General features: G+C 51.3%; 1 protein-coding gene across 1 annotated transcript; it reads left to right on the forward strand.

Annotated features, from left to right (window-relative positions):
• Positions 1–12,696: 12,696 nt before the first annotated feature.
• EVX1 (even-skipped homeobox 1) lies at positions 12,697–16,714 on the forward strand. Its single transcript, XM_074195049.1, has 3 exons — positions 12,697–13,111; positions 15,125–15,402; positions 16,181–16,714. The coding sequence occupies exons 1-3, from the start codon at positions 12,697–12,699 to the stop codon at positions 16,712–16,714; spliced, it is 1,227 nt and encodes a 408-aa protein (XP_074051150.1).
• The last annotated feature ends 396 nt before the right edge of the window (positions 16,715–17,110 follow it).

Genomic DNA, 17,110 nt, shown 5'->3' on the forward strand with positions numbered 1-17,110 from the left:
AGGTAAATCTTTACTTCTTTTTTAAAAAAAATATATTGGACAGATTTTTTAAAATCGGTGATATGACCAGGACCCAAACCTCCCGGATGTAATTACCCCCATGGGGCCAGACTCTTTCGAGAAATATTCACCCTTTTATCTGTTACTGAAATCGGCATTTAAGACAAAAGAGACAGAACTGTGTGGGAAAGAAACGCAAATTTAGCTAGGAGAAAAATCTTTTGTTAAAATCTTTTTGATAGAAAACCTATCCGGAGCCATAAAAATAAAGGAGAGGGTTGAACTCCTTGAAACTCAGGTCTCCTCCAGTTCTAAAGGTTATGATTCTCATTGGGTCTCAGTTTCCTCATTGGTAAAACAAGGATTTGGATTGGATGGTTTCCAAACAAAGCAAAAAAGTCTTTTTTCAACTCTGTGAACCTATTTAAAACAGCTCATCGTTGGCCTGCTGCCAAGGTGGGATGCCCCACTGGGAGAGACTCTGATTTCAAATGTTCACTTACTGCACCCCTAAGCACACACTTATTGGCTTTCCTGGAGGGTTCTGTGCCTATCATAATATCAAAGAAGTTGGGGAGCTGCTGGTCTTCAATATTTTCCAGAAAGAATAATAAGAATGATTATTTGGAGTCCTCAAATGCAACCCTTGTTGTTCATCTTTCTTGAGCTAAGTCTATACTTATATTGGAAAAATTAGGCCTCAAAATTGGGGCAAATACTCAGATACTTCAAACAATGGAAACATTATGAATTGATATCAATTACATGAATATTTCCTGAATTGAACCAAGATAAAGTTTACTTTCTCCTTTGGGACAGGAGGTTTTAACATTATAGATGTTTGCAAATTTGAAGGAACCTTAGAAACTGCCTAGTAACCCTTTTATGATGGAGGAAACCAAAATCCAATGGAATGTAGAGAAACATCCTTCTTAAGGCTATACAGACAATACCATATGAAAAAGTTTAGATTTGAACTAAGGGATCTCTGACTGTGCGTCCAGCTTTCTTGCCACTCTACTATCTCATCCCCATCTTGGGTTTGAGAGTTTCCAAGAACCCCCATCAAGTGGAATGCCTATGTGTCTTCTTCCCTCACAAAAAAGGGAAATTTCTTTTTATTCAATTTTAAGACTCCTGTGCCCAATAATTGGGAATTGGTGGCAGCACAGGGTCACTGGGACTATAGGAAAAGGTCCTCTGAGGAAAGAAGATGGTGCTGAGGGAATTATTGTCAGTAAATCTGACAAAAGAGTTCAAAGGATCAGACAGAGTTTTAGACCTGGAAGGGACCTTAGAAGCATATGAAGAAATTGGGGCTCAGAGATATTCAGTGTCTTGTCAATAGACACACAGCTAGGTGAATTCTTTGTGTAATTATTTGTTTATTAAATGATAATTTTTTTATCTTTTTTGAAGAGGTGCATATGTGTGTGTCTGTGTGTGTGTGTGTACTGGAAGTGGGAGTGGGTAGAAGAAAAGGAAAAGGAGCTCTGGGGAGAAGGGATTCTCTAGGGTTTTTACATGATTTTTTTAATACAGCATTTATTATCTCTTTCATTGTTCTTCTATTTGAGTAATGAAAAAGAATAAACACAATTTTACACAGTCCAGGAAAACAAATTCCCACATTATCCATGTCTGAAAATGTGTGTCTTAATCTTCATCTAAGTCTGTCACCTCTCTGCAAGGAGGTGGTTGGTTTATCAGTGAATTGATCAAAGTTTTAAAGTTTTTCCAACTCTGTAATATTGTAATGTATGAATTTTTCTTTTTTGAAGCTGTTCACTCTGTATCCATTTATAGCGGTCTTCCCAGTTTACTCTGAAATTATTTCTTCATTTCTTATGGCATAATATTTTTCTTTATATTAAGAAAACATAATTTGTTCAACTATTCCCTTAGAGGTGGGTGTCCCTTTAGTTTTTAATTTTTTACCCCATAGAAGAGAACCACTATATGGTTCATGTGGGTCTTTTTTCCTTTCTCTTTTTCCTCCTCTTTTTTTTGGGGGGGGGGGGAGTGGGTTAGACTTAGGAACTACATTTGGATGGGTATAGTTCCAAATTGCTTTCCAGGATGGTTGGAGCACTTCATAGTTTCACCGAGAGGGCACAAGTGTGCCTATTTTCCTTCAACTTCTCATCTTTTATTTTGTCATCTTTCTAATAGCTGTTAGGTGAAACTTTGATTTGCATTTTTTAGTTATTAGTGATTTGGAGCACTTTTCATATAGGGTTGTTGATAGGTTGAATTTCTTCCACTGAAAAATACCTGCTTGTATCACTTTTTTAAAAATTCCATTTTATTTTCAGATTTGAATTTTTTTTCTCTCATTTCCCTGTTCATATCCTTTGGCTATTTGTCATTGGGCAATGATTCTTACTCTTATAAATTTGAATCAGTTTCTTACATATTTTGGATGTGAGGCATTTATTAATTTACTCTAGAGATTTTCCTAGTTACTTGTTCCCCCTTTAATTCCTTTTCTATCTTTCTTTCTTTTTCTTTTTCTTTTTTGGCAAGGCAGTGAGATTAAGTGACTTGCTCAAGGTCACACGGCTAGATAATTATTAGGTGTAGGATCCACTGCACCACCTCGCTGCCCTGCCCCCTTTCATTTCAACTGCATTAGGTTTATGCAAGATTTTTTTTTAGGTTTTTGCAAGGCGAATGGGGTTAAGTGGCTTTCCCAAGGCCACACAGCTAGGTAATTATTAAGTATCTGAGACCGGATTTGAAGCCAGGTACTCCGGACTCCAAGGCCGGTGCTTTATCCACTACGCCACCTAGCCGCCCCTTTTTTTTGTTTTATATAATTAAAACTGATCTTTTAACTTTAATGGTTCCCTTTACCACTCGTTCAGCATGAATTCTTTCCCTGTCTATATATCTGAAAGGCAATTTCTCATTCCACTAATTGGCTTAGGGTCACATTTTCTCCCTAGGTTACAAATCCATTTGCAACATCCCATATTTGGAATTAAGATGACATTAATGATGTCGAGTTACTTGTTACATGTTACTCATAGCTTTTGACTAGTGTCGTTGGGGATCCGAACTAGAATCCAGCTCTCTCCGGGGTGATCAGTTTAAAGCCAGAAGGGAACTGAAATTGAGGGAGGTTAAGTCACTTGTCCACGGTCATACCGTAACTTAGTATTTGTAGGGAGATTCGAACTGAAGTCCTGCTACCTCCAACTTAAGGGCTGCAACTCGTACAGCAAGGAGCTTCTAAAGGTCCAGGTGGTTCTGAGGGCCAATTCTCATTTTGCCTTGCTCAGCCTCCTAATTAGAGAGAGCTGAAAGTGGATGGAAGAAAAGAGGGCAGAGAGATTTGAGAGAGATGGGCTTGTCTCGGGTTTTATAGTTTGAGAGTTTCCCCTCTGAATGGAGACACCTAGATTTTCTGCGCCTCACTCTTCTCTCCTCCCCCGCCCCAGTCACTCTAACGCTGTGTTTTGCCCATAGTGGGCGCTTAATGTCTGTGGAACAGATTTAATTCGTGTGGGCTCTGGCTCCGATCAGGTCTCGAGGGTGCGTGCCTTGTGGCTTCTTACAGAAATGTGTTTTAAAGCCTTTAGCAGAAGAAAAACCATCCTCAGTCATCCTTTCCCCAAGAGGCCGAAATGGAGCAGGCGACCGTGATTTGTCCAAGTCAGCCTGGAGCAGTCACCCCTCAAATGGTAAAGGGTTGGCTCTGGAACCAGGCAGCCCTGAGTTCGAAGCCACTTCTGCTTCAGAGTAACTGTATCATCTTTTAACTAAGACTTTGGAGATTCGATCGTAAAAGGGAAATAGCAGTGCCTGTAGCACCTTCCTCCCAGAGCTGGAGGGAGGCTCAAAGGAGAAAATGCTCGGTAGAACTGACAGTGCCTCTATTTTTCCTCTAAGACTGAGAGATGCTTGCCCGGTGTGTGGAAATGTTTGTACAAAATATAGAGCAATGAGGGTGGCTGTTTCGGGGTGTGTCTGCATAAAGCTTCAGAATGATTTTTAGGGGTCTGATCTGTAATTTCAATGATGCAATGAACAGTGGAGTTTTGTACCGATTCGGCGGTTCATATTCTCAGAGATGTGCTGGGGGGGGGGGGGGCACTGTGAGAGAAAGTCATTTGCCCAGCACATTTCTATTAGGTGCCTCTCTTAAACCCAGATCTTTCCAGTTCAAAGTCTGTTCTCCACCCTCTGTGCCACTCTCTCTTTCCCCAGAACGGTGCGGACTCACATTTCCTCCAGTCCCTCGCCACCACTATTGCTGTAGGTTGGAAGGTGGAAAGACACAGACTTCTCCTAATCTATACCCTCCACCTTTCCATCACTTGCCATCTGAGAGATAGGTGTGCATTTTTCTCTTCCTGCTTCTTCCTCGCCTTCCTGGCAGTTATCTCTTGGTCCCTGGCCACCGAGGCTGGTGAAAGCCAGAGGCTCACATCTATAGCAGATCTAGAAACACTTTTTCAAAAAACTCTGGAGTTGAGCTCCAGGCCACTCCCTAAGTTCACCTTTTGAGCTAAGTGTCGTGTTTCTTAGTTTGATTCCTGCTGTAAGAGAACCAGTCTGAACACGACCTGGGCCAGGAGAAGAGGTGATCTAGCAGCTTCTTCCCCAGCATACTCAGAACTCTCCGTCCGTTACTGAGACAAGTCACTTAGAGGGGAAAGTGTTTAGTCCAAGTATTCCTTGGACTAAAGGTCTTATCTGAGAAACAGTAACGACAATTTTATTTGAAGAGTGAATGGTGAATTTGACGATTTTATTTGAAGAGTAAATGGTGAATGACTAAGTTGTTCTAAGTAAGCTGAATATTCAACTCCACTTTGAAGGACTTGGGAAGAAAAATGCTGTCCATCTTCAGAGACAGATTTGAAAATATATATTGTATGGAAGACAGGGAAGAGTGTATACTTTCTCTAATGTGCAATTAGGAAAGAGGCAGGGAGACAGTTTAGCACTCAATGTAATAGTAGCAGCAAAAAAAAAAAACATTTAAACGCAAAAAAAAAAAGTGCCACCCAGAGTGGGGATTAGGAGTTTGTGTGTCTCAGGAAAGATCCGGAAACCATGATTCCCTTCTTTCATCACCAAGTGGGAAGGTGGAACCCCCTGTGTTTGTGTTTAAGGACTTGGGTTTTCGGTAACTCACTGAATAAGGAATATCACAGAGAGGAGAAACTTTTGTCATTCCAATATTTTAAATATCCCTCTTTGTGTCCTAGCCTTCTCTGCACTTGACTTCTCCTGGTTCTGTACCTGTGGACAAGAAAAAAGATGGTTAATTAATGGATTGTCATTTTTGTTGTGGGGGAAGGGAAGAAAATATGATGAATTTTTACAAATAAAAATGAATTATTCTTTTATATCAGAAAGGAGTCACTTAATCGCAGATTCGAAGACTCCTGGTTTTCACCCAGTTCACCAATTAAGCTGATACAGGAAATGACACAGAGCTTTAGGTGTTGGTTTTTGAGAGCTGTTTAGTCTGTCTATTGGAGGATATTATTAAAGAACAGGAAAAGCAAAGGCACACACACACACACACACAACAAACAAAAAAATAGATGTCTTTCATTAATCTGGATTGGTCCTTTGTTAATTCTGGGAAAGAGAACTATATAAGAATATGAGAGAGACTGCTGGAGTTGAAGCAACATCGAATAACCCTGATACTTCCAGAGAAATACCTCAGAAATAATTAATTCCGCCTCTTTTTTTTTCAAATGAAGAAAGTACGAAGCAGAGGACTTAAATGACTTAGCCAAGGCCACACGAATATTAAGTAACAACGAGAATTTGAACTCATATCCTTTGATTCTTCCTTCTAGCACCCGTGGTGACCTGACGGTGTCTGGATCTCAGAAGACAGCTACACATCTGTGCAAGGGGCCACCAGCGGACCAGGGTTTTTTCCCAGTTTGTAATAAGAAACCGGAGATGAGGAAGATGCACCCCAGGTTGAGTTGGGCGATCCTCCAGGCCAGGCTCCCTTGTTGCCATTTCCTTTGTCACATGGGTCTCTGGAGGACTGCTTCGGACTTCTTCCTTGGTGGTTTCCTCCAGGCTTCGTCTACACCGGTCCCGAAAATCGAAAAAGGGGCGCAACGACCCGTACAATTCAGACAGAAGCAGGAAATCAGTGCCAAGAGGAGACGAGGAGCAAGGAGACAAGATGAAGTTTCGCCCTCGGTCTCCCGGGTTTCTAGCTTCCGGGGATTGAAGTCACTATTCTTCTCTTCTTGTCTGGATGATTCCGTATCAGACCCTTTCCCTCTCTCCAGACCTTGCTTTTCCCTTGGTTTAGAATGACTCGAGGCCTCTGTCAGAAGAAAACTTTGCAAAAGCTCGAGATCCGCGTGAAAGGGGCAACTTTATGTTGAGGTTGAGGGAAGAGGAGAGGAGCTCTGGAGCACCCCCACGCCCCCAGGATCCCCGGGATCCTGGGCAATGGAAGGACCTCGCTGAGACGAGGGGGGCAGCTGACCTCGGTGATGCTGCCCAGTATCGGTGCCTTCCTCAGCGTTGTTACTGCTTAAAGTTAACGGTTGTCACGAGGCCCTGAGTCTCGGGTCTTGAGTCCCAGAGACCCTGAGCAGGGCAGGAGTCCCGAACTGGCCCTCACATTCCTCCTGCAGCGCCCGACTTGGGGCGGGGCGGATCAGAGGATGCTTGTGGGGTCACACTGGGCGGGATCGCATTATTTCCTGGGCGGGTGGAGGCTCACAGCGGCCCCAAAGTAAAGCCTTAGCTGCACAGTGCGGACGCCCTTCAGCCCTTCGGCGTCTTCTCTGGAGCCTCCTTTCTAACAGAGCGAACGAAGCCCTAGAAGCTTAGGCTAGAGTCTCGGGGAGAAGGCGGCTGGGCTCAGTGGAAAACACGAGGGATTCAGGAGTCACGGGCTCTAGGTTGCAATGCTGAGCTTTCCACTGTCTACTGGCGCCTGGGACAAGTCCGGGGCAGCTCTCTAGGCCTGGTTCTACGATGGTTCTAAGATCTTTCTGGCTCTAGATCCTAGGGCCCTGGGCCGGCTTGGAGCCTACTTCCAAGTTCCCTACCGTGGGACCCTGGGCTTCACGTTCACGTTCTAGAAGCAGTTCAAGGTTCCAGGTCTAGATGTAGAAATCTTGGCTTTCGACCTTGGTATTAGCTGGAACCGCCTCGAGGCGAGTGGAAAGTAGGCAGATAAGAAAGACGCCCCCCCCTTTTCTCTTCCCTCCCTCCCTTTGAATCTGAGAAGCATCCGCCCCTCCCCCTTTCCTGTGAATGAAACCCGACCAGGTCCCCTTTCTATCCCCCTAGCAAACCTCAGTACCCCCAAAAGGGCAATTTGTCGAGCTTGAGATTTCAAAGGCGAAGGCCCCAGAATGCCCGCACAAAGCCTCCCGGTTTAAAAAGCAAAAGACACAGCCAGGCCTGGCCAATTAATTAGCCAGCGAAGGACAGGTGGCCATTTACCCAGGACAGGCTTCCAGAGAATCCTCTTTTGTCCGTCCATTTCCCGAAGACGGGCCGGCATATTGAAACCGACCCCTCCCGCCCCGGGGAGCAAGCTCCCTGCCTTTGGGTTCCACGGCCTCCGAAAGGGCAGCGGCGCTTCTACAGAACGGGGTCCCCAGGCCGGTATCGAAGGAGACCCAAACAGATAACCCCAAAGGCCCCCCGCCGTGCAAGCCACACGGGGCCACTGCGGGGTTAAGGCAGAGAATCCAGAGAAGGACGCCCGGCGCCTGGAGCAGTGAAAAGTCAAAGCGCATTAGTAGAAAGTGGAATTCCGAGGAAAAAGAGGGGGGATCCATGAAGTGTCGGGAAGACTGAGTGGAACGTGGGCCCTCCTTCCTGGAAGAAGTGGGGGACTACCAGATCAGAGCAGTATATGCATTACCAAATGAGGTCTCTGTATGCCATATTCCCTTCCCCCCCAAAGGGAGGCTTCCATCTTGGGGGGAAGACAGGAAACGAGTGCTGCGAAGACAAAAGACATAAAGCCTTCCCCCCCCTCCTTCGTGACAATAAAAAATGGACGATGCTCGCGGCCGAACCTCGGCCCACACTTCCTACCTCTCACCAGGGAGGTGGGGGGCTGCGTGGTCAGGATGCGGCCGGCTTGTCGGGCGCCTAAGGGCAGCTGTGCTGCGCTCGGATTTGGTGCGATGCTTCTAGGTACATTCTGGAGGAGGAGGGACATCGCTTCCGAGACGACTCTGGGATGAGGACAAAAGGAAAAGAGAAAAAACAGTTTTGAAAAGATAACATGAAAGCTTCTCCCCCTCTTCAGCAGCAGGGAAAGGAAGGATTCAGCAGATACGGATGGAGAGCTGAAGTTCCTGGACAGGTCGGGGGCGGGGTGAGCCGGCGGGACCCCAGGTTCCATTTTAAATAACAAATGCATCTTATCTTCCCACCTCGGCCGCCCCAGGGCAATAACCTTCCCAGGCCGCCCCGCCGCCCCGCCCCTATAGTCTTAACTGCAGGAAACAGTTCCGGAAGCTTTTGAACTACAAGAGAATTGAAATCCGAGAGCTGCGACTCGCAGGATCTTCCGAGATAGTCGGGCCCGCCAGGCCCCAGAGCCCAGAAGGCAAGGAGAGGGCCTATTCTCCCTGGCTGCTGCAGAACCAGGGCATTCCGGGGGCCGCTTTGACCTTCTGGGAGTCCCCGAGTCCCCTCTGAAAGCTCTCTCCGAAAGCCAGGCTGCTCTGGGTCTCTCCGACTCCTTCTTGGGCTAGCTGGGCCCGGACAGGGAGCAGGGAGATTGGACTTGTCTGGGTCGCCCTCCAGAGTCCAACAAGGTCTTCAAAAGAACCCAAATAAAACTGACAAGGATGCCAGTCTAGCATTAGCAGCATCTTTCTCTTTCTGTCCTCGACTCACTTTCCTTGAATCCTAATGATTTTTACCTGAATTCTGTTTTTCCTCCCTTCCTCCCTCCTCCCTTCCTCCCTCCCTTCCTTCTTTCCTTCCTTCCTTCCTTCCTCCCTCCCTCCCTCCCTCCCTCCCTCCCTCCTTCCTTCCTTCCTTCCTTCCTTCCTTCCTTACTTCCTTCCTTCCTCCCTCCCTTCTTCCTTCCTTCCTTCCTTCCTTCCTTCCTTCCTTCCTTCCTTCCTTCCTTCCTTCTTCTTGTCCCCCTCCCTTGTCTCTTTAACAATTTTTCTTTCTCTGAGTTTCTAGGAAACAATCTTTTCCAGAGAAGAGCAGCCCCCCCATTCATCTCAGCCCAAAGTCTTCTCACATGGCTCTCCCTCCTTCTCCAGTTCGTTTGAGATCCAAATGGCCCCAGTCAACAGAGCCGGTAGAATAAATCCTAGCATTTCGGAATAGAAATGAAATCCATTAGCAGCCGTGGAGAACAGGAAAGGAAAAAGGACAGGTACTGGCCGTGGCTGTTGACGTTTCCATTCTGGAGAAGAGGAGACTCCGTTTTCTGGAGTCTGCTCAGGCTACAGGGCTCGTCTACCTGTCTGTAAAGGACTCCTCGGTCCCTTGGGGGTCTCATTACCTTCCTATTTCCAAGGGATACTAAAAATGATAATAACAAAACCAAAATGAATTCTAATTTCCTTTGTTATGGCCCTTCAAGGTGTACAAAGCTCGCTGCATCCATTATCCCATTTGCTGATTTGATGGGAAAAACGTCTCAGTGAAAGCCCTCACATTTCATGAAACACGGAACCTAAGTGGGGGTCTAGAACCTCGAGATGACCACGCCCCCATCTCTTCATCTTCCGAAAAAATCCCAGAGAGGAAGAAGTAACAAAAGGAAGGGAAATTCCACTGAATTGTTTTAAGGGAGGGGAATAGTGGAGGGAAGGTGGAGTTTCTAAGGAGCCTGTCCCAAGACACATTTGTTCATAGCTGGGTCCTACCAGGAAGAATCGGAAGCCCAGTGAGAGTGACTGGAGGAGAACAGTGGAGAGAAAGGTGGGGAAGGCTCAAGTTTAGAGATCCAGGTCCCATCGCTGGGGTGGCCTCGGCCAAGCCGGTAGCCCGGGACAGATAATCTCCTGAGGACTTTGACTTTTGAAAACAGAGGAAAAGAGAAGAACCTTCTTGCTTCATGTAGACCCTTGGTAAAGGGGGCAGAGATAGCAGGATTCCGCATTCTCCAGTAGTCTCCATTCACTAAAGCACATGGCTTACAATTTTGGATTCCCCCCTCCAAGCCTGATCCCCTGCCCCAATCCCACCCTCACCGGCTTCTACAGAGGGCCCAGGAGCTCTGCCTCTGGCCGGCCTCATCAAGCGGGGAGGGGAGGGCTGCCCTGAGGATTCCACATTCTCTCTATCAGACTCCACTTCTTTCCTGGTGGGAGTCGAAACCGTAGGAAAGCCCTGGTCTCTCCCTGAACCTCTTCTTCCTTGCAGAATACCGAACCTCCCAACCTTGATTTTCCTACTTTCATGGGGGGAGAGAGAGAGAGAGAGAGAGAGAGAGAGAGAGAGAGAGAGAGAGAGAGAGAGAGAGGCAAGCTACCACTCCCGGCCTCCTCTGGGTAGAGAAAGGTTTCGCTTCGCCTTCCTACGAAGGGTAGGGATGTACCTGGGGCCTGGGGGAACAGAGGGAGAGAAAGGCAGACAGAAAAACAAAGAAATAGACACCGACACAGAATCCGTGTCCCCTGCTTCTATGTCTGTGACTTCCGGTTCAGAAGTAACTGGGAATGAGATGCAAGAAAGGTCAGTTGTTTCCAGGTGTATTCGATCTATGAATCAGGGAGCATTTATTAAGCGCCTATTGCAAGCTAGTAGCTGGGAAGCCAAAGAAACTCAGCAGTACCATCCTTGGCCCTGCCCCACCCAGATCAGGTGGGGGTGCGGTCCTCAGCCTGCTTTCCATTTTTCTCAGCTAGAAAAGACTAGCAGACTCCTTTACTTCTAAAGGAGGAGGCGGGCTTTGGTTCCTGCTTCCTCTCATCCTAGTCTGGCCTCCCCCGGAGGCTGGGAATTTTCCGAAGAGAGGAGGCTGGGCTGGGGGCGTGTGCATGTACAGGTGTGCACTGGCAGAACGCCGACCCTAAGGTGACCCTCTTGGAAACAGAAGAAAAACGTCCTGGGAGGCCCAACTGCGGAAAGCAGAGCTGTGAGGGTTGCCTCTCTGGGCCCGCAGGCCTTTTATCATTTGCTCTCATTTCCCTCCGCCCTCCGCCCCCCGCCCCCCCCCCCATCAGGGCTGTGGGACCAGGCTAGGAGGGCTCCCTTTCTCATTTGCTGGGAAGTACTGGGTGGGTTTTTGTAGAGCTTTTGCAATCGCCACTTCTCTGGAGGAAGATCTCCTCCACCCCCACTCTCACCCCCACCCATCCACCCGCACCCCCAGACGTAAACTGATCCTTTAGTCTCTTTTTACCAAAAGATCATTTCCCTCCCTCTAGGAACAGCTCAGGAAACAAACAATTCCGCCCATAGAGACCGAGGCAGAGAAAGACAGACAGACAGAGGAGAGAGAGAGAGAGAGAGAGAGAGAGAGAGAGAGAGAGAGAGAGAGAGAGAGAGAGAGAGAGAGAGATACCTGAACTTCAGGAGGAAGCGCCCCAGCTCAGAGTCGAAGCTGTCCTCTCCACCTAGGAGAGGAAGACGAAAAAAGAATCGGGATTGCCGGTCAGAAGGCCTGAGGGTTAGTGTTGAAGGACAACACAAAAGCAGCCCTCCCGAACAGAAACTGCAAGGGTCTGTTGGTTTGTGGCACAGAAAAGCAGAGGAGAGCGGGGGGATCTGACCTAGGATCCCTGGGCCATGGACGGAGAAATGGACGGAGGATCAGAGAAGGACAGAAAAAGTCCCTAAAAGCTACTCCCCCCCCATCTTTTATCACAGCCCAGAAAATTCAGATATCTCTGTCTCTGTCTCTATCAAATCTCTCTGTCTCGTCTTGCTGTCGCTGTCTCTGACGCTGTCTGTCTCTGTCTCCTTTTTCCGTAAAGCCTGTAACCAGCTTCTTTCCAGAGGTTGGCGAGCTGGTGGCAACAACTAAATAATTCAAACGAAAGCCGAAGTTGGAGAAGCTTCTTCACACTTCTAAGTGCCCTGACGGAGCCCCCGACTCAGCAAGGCTAGATCAAGGTCTCGCTTTACCAAAACAAAAACATCAAAAGGCGGCCCCCCAATTGGGAAGCGCCGCTCCCCGGGCGCCCCTTCCTCCCGAAAGGCGGCCGAGGCTGCGTTTGGCACCCCCCCTTCCCCCTCCTCTGCCCTCTCGGCCACCGCTCGCGCCCCCTCTGCGCTCACACTCTCCTCCCCATTCGAGGCCGGCCACCCCACACCTGGTGCATCAGCGCCTGGCCATTAGCTTCGGGCCTCCTTTCATCTTCGGCGTGGCAGACGTCTCTATTTATCCACTTGCAATCAATGAGTGGCGTCACCAGCGGTCCCGTAATGACGCCGGCACCATTAAGGATGACAGGCTAGAAAGAAGAAGGCAATGGTGAGCCCTCCCAGAGCCAGCGCAGCCCAGTGGAGCGCGAGCATCGCAAGGTGACCTGGCTCCCTGCTCCGCCGGGCTCCGCCGGGCTCCGCCGGGCGCCCCGCTCCTCTCCGGCCGCGCGGCCCGGCCCCCGCCGCCCTCCCTCCTCTGCCCTCGGCCTCTCTCTTCCGTCCCCCTCGGAGGCCACGGGCTCGGGGCGGCCGGAGCCCGGGCAGCGGCCGGGGGCCAGCCTGCCGGAGGGTCGGAGCCCCCACCCCTTTCTTTCGGAAAAGCGCCCCGGGATGGAGAGCAGGAAGGAGATGGTGATGTTCCTGGAAGGAGGGCAGCTGGGCACGCTCGTCGGCAAGAGGGGAGCTAATTTGTCAGAAGCAGTGGGGAGCCCCGGCCCCGACCCCCCAGAAAACCTGCTCCACCGGAATTGTCTGAGTCCCCGCTCCGGCCCCTTGGCCACCCGGGAGAGGGGCGGAGGCGGCAAAGAGGATGAAGGGGACAGATTGCCGCGGCCGGGCACGGGGGCGGGGGCCGAGAGCCGGCCCGCGGGGCCGGCTGGGGTGGCCCCGCCGCCCCCTTCCGAGTCCCCTTCGGCCAAAGGCCAGCACAGCAGCTCGGACACCGAGTCGGATTTCTACGAAGAAATCGAGGTGAGCTGCACCCCGGACTGCACCGCAGGGAGCGCCGAGTACCAGCACAGGAAAGGTACGCACCAAGCTCTGCTCCAGCCTGCTCCCCCCCCCCCCCCCACCATCCCAGAGCCTCGCTGGCCCCCGTCCCCCCATCTCCGCTGCCCCTCTTGCCCTGAAGTGTCCATCCTGAAAGGCAGTGGGGAGGTCCTGGCTACTGAGCTGCGTCCCCCTGGTCCCCCAACTTGGGGGAGGGGGGCTCACTTGCCTATTCCCGCGCCCCCCCCCCCCGTGCAGGTTTCGGGTTCTGGCTTGACCTCGGGGCTGTGGTGCAGATTCACCGGGGAGAAAGCCACAGGCCTTGATCTGTGTCAGACCTGACGCTGGGGGAGCGGGGGGGTCCTGTGGAAGCTTTCGGGAGATAGTCTAGGAGACAGGCACCCTCTTCAGCGCCCTAATGTTCTGTGGGAAGGTTGGACCGCACCAAGATGCCGGCTCCTAAGGCCTTAGACGCTTGCGGTGGCGGCTGGGCCGCAGGGTTTGGGGGTGGCAGTCATGCTAGCTGTGGAGGGGCGCTGGGGACCCCTAGATGGGCTGAGTGTGGAAACGTTCCCTGCGGTCCAAAGACAGCCAAGTGCAGGCCGCCCGAGGAGCCTCCGCCGAGGAGCCTCCGCCCGAGGAGCCTCCTCCCGGCCTTTTGGCACCTCGGCTCAAGGGCCGAATTACCTGGGTCCTTCCAGGGCTCGCCGGCGCCAGTTCGGAAATGGTCCCAATGAGCTAATTGCCTTTGGTCTCGGGACACAAAGAGGCCGAGTTACATTTGCAAAGCAAAGACCCGGAGTAGGCCTCCCCCCTCCCATCCCCCCAGTTCCTCAGCCTCTGCTACACCATCCTCTCACCCCACCCCCATTCAAGGGCCCATCGCCTTCCCCGCACTTCTCAGCCTCTCTTCCAATCCCACCCCCCAGAACCAGGAGCCGCGGAGGGTGGGAGTGCGGGGAGAAGGAAACCCCACCCTTTTTCTTGAGGCACTGTTCGAAGTTGAGAGAGTGGTCACCAGGCCCTGGGCTGGTGCGGGGTGCACCTTCACCCCTCTCCTGCCCAAGGACTCCAGAAACAGACTCAGACGAGGGAAGGGTCCAGAATAGAGGAGGCCTCCCCCGCCTCCATCCCTCCGCGGGAGAGGGCCGAGCCCAAGGTTTCTGAGCAGCCCGAGGGCCCTGCTTAGGCTCTGGGGCGGAAGGCCTTTGGGCCCAGCTTTAGTGAGCGCTAGGGGCTGGGGTGGGAGCGAGGGAGGACAGAGATGCGGGGCAGGGAGGCAGACCAAGCCAGCCCCCAGCCCGGCCGCTGCGGCGGCCCCTTCCCTCAGCCGCCCCCCACCGCGAGCAATTCCCACGGCAGGCTTCTTATCCAACATTCTCTGGGACCCTTCTTTCCGAAGTCCCTTCTCACACACACACACTTACATCACACACACCACATACACACATGGGAACATACACATAGATACCCACCCACACATACATCACACAGAGACACATACACACACGCCCACACACCAACACACAGACACATACATCACACACAGAAAACATACCCATAGATGCCCACCACACACGGACACATACACACATCATATACACATACACGCCCACACACACACACACACACACACACACACACACACACACAGACTTCACAATCCCTTCTGACCCTGACAAGCTAGCTCAGAGGGAGAACGCCAAGCCTCTTTCTCTTTGCACACTGCAGAGGGGATGGTTAGCCCCGTTTGTCTCCCCCGAAATCAGTCCTTGGAAGGAGGGCATGCCAAGTGAGCCAAATGAGCCAGTCCCCTCTCGCAGTCCCTTAGTCCCCTAACGTGTCCCTTGTTCTGCGGTCCTCGGGTGGGGAAAGGAAAGGAGCTGTCACCAGGCAAGCACCCCCTTAGCTGGGGAACCCCTTCCCTGTGCCCTTGTGCCCCCCAACCCCGTGTCCAACTCAGGCCCGTCCCTGGCCCCCTTTCAGACCCGTTGAGCCATCTCAGATCCACTGAGGCAGCGGGGTGTCTGCTTTGGGCTCCCTTATCCAGGGCCGTGCTCCGAGGCTCTGGCTGGCAGTCCCAGCAGCGGAGGGGAGCCCCCCAAGAACGGCGGCGGGGGCGGCCCGGGAGGCGGCGGCGGCGGGGGCGGCGGCTCCCAGGGCTCCCTGGCCTGCAGCGCCAGCGATCAGATGCGCCGCTACCGCACCGCCTTCACCAGGGAACAGATCGCCCGGTTAGAGAAAGAATTCTATCGGGAGAACTACGTGTCGCGGCCCCGGAGGTGCGAGCTGGCGGCTGCCTTAAACCTGCCCGAGACCACCATCAAGGTAGGCCCCACGAGACGCTTCCCACTGGCCCGCTGGCCACCTTCCCTGGAAAGCCCACTGTCCCCTTGGCTCTCTTCCTGTGCCCCAGTCCTGACCGGGGCCACTGACTGGGATGGGGTGGGTTGGGGGGAGAGAGGTAGTAAAGCCGAGGTCAGACTGGGGATTAAGAGCCTGAGGAGTGGCGCAGCCTCAGGGGCTGAGATCTGGGCTGTGGAGGCAGGGAGTCATGGAGGCCAGGCCTCCTGAGGGCTTCTCCCCACCCTCCCAGCCCCACTCCCAGCTAGTACTAGTCTGGCCTAATACTAATACCTGCGTCCACAGCAACACCATTAACAACGAATTCTCTGATTATGACTATTTACTGGGAAACAGCAATCCTTCCTTCCAGCCTCCTCTTCAGCACCCCTCCTCAAGGTATTAATTCCCCCCAGTTGAGTGAAGGCCAAAGCTTGGTTCTCACTGAGGGCGGGCTAGATCTGGAGGACAGAAGACTTCTCAGCTGCAAAACCTCAGCTTCCTGGGCTTTTTCTCTTATTGGGGAAGTATTCAGGGAGTTTTTTGGGTTCCCAACTTGCTTTCCAGGTTCCCACCTCCATTTCCCCCACAGTCATATCCACTAACGTCCAAACTCATCCCTGCCTTTAATCAGAGAAGAAAAAGTCCCCGGTGCCATCTTCCTGGGCCAGGGAAATGGGTCCAGAAGTCCATTGGTCCCAGGGGCCAGGCAGAAATGGGGGGAATCATTCAGAGTCTCCTCTGTTTCCTTCATTTCTGCCAGGTGTGGTTCCAGAACCGCAGGATGAAGGACAAGAGGCAACGCTTAGCCATGACCTGGCCTCATCCAGCCGATCCTGCCTTTTATACTTACATGATGAGCCATGCTGCGGCCACAGGGAACCTGCCCTATCCATTCCCTTCCCACCTGCCCCTTCCTTACTACTCACACATGGGTCTGGGAGCCACTTCAGCCTCTGCGGCTACCCCCTTCAGCACTCCACTGAGACCCCTGGATACCTTCCGGGTCCTTTCCCACCCATACCCAAGACCCGAACTCCTTTGTGCTTTTAGACACCCATCTCTCTATCCAGCCCCAACAACTCACGGACTTGGGGGGTCCGGGGGCAGCCCATGCTCATGCCTGGCTTGCCACACCAGTCAGTCCAATGGCCTGGCACAGAGACCTTCTGGCTCAGACTTTTCCTGCTCTTCCACAACCAGGACAGACTCTTTCATCACCTTCACGCCCTCCGTGCTGAGTAAAACTTCGTCAGTGTCCCTGGATCAGAGGGAGGAAGTCCCCCTTACAAGATAAAAGGTGCATCTCAGGTTTCTCCAGAATGCTCATTTTTAGGGCAGATCTCCCCCCCCCCCTTGCTCTAGGACTTACCCTCCCACCACCCACCTTTCCACCTTTATTTAATTCCCTTCCATTTTCCCTTGGACATCTGTGGAGAAAAAAAGGAGACAGAGGACTAGAAATAACAGCCTGAAAAGGATTTCCCGGACCATGAAGGAAACCTGCTAGTGAAATATCAGGGAAAGGAAATCACTTGACTGGCTATGTTGAAGGCACAGCCTGCCATCAGCTTTGGAGAAGATGCTAGAGCCTGGCAGGGAGGGGACCCTCCCTGTGTATGTCTTCAAGGCTCCACCTGAAAAGAAAAGAAAAAGACAAAACTTTAAAACCCACACAAACACACACACACAC

The sequence above is a fragment of the Macrotis lagotis genome, chromosome 7 (genome assembly GCF_037893015.1).
Source record: "Macrotis lagotis isolate mMagLag1 chromosome 7, bilby.v1.9.chrom.fasta, whole genome shotgun sequence".
Classification (NCBI taxonomy): Eukaryota; Metazoa; Chordata; class Mammalia; order Peramelemorphia; family Peramelidae; genus Macrotis; species Macrotis lagotis.

Excerpts from the sequence above, each read along its gene's own strand:
- EVX1 (XM_074195049.1), top strand. The coding sequence starts at position 12,697 with ATGGAGAGCAGGAAGGAGATGGTGATGTTCCTGGAAGGAGGGCAGCTG. Across the intron at positions 13,112-15,124 it reads CGAGTACCAGCACAGGAAAG|GGCCGTGCTCCGAGGCTCTG; the intron begins GTACGCACCAAG and ends TCCCTTATCCAG. Across the intron at positions 15,403-16,180 it reads TGCCCGAGACCACCATCAAG|GTGTGGTTCCAGAACCGCAG; the intron begins GTAGGCCCCACG and ends CATTTCTGCCAG.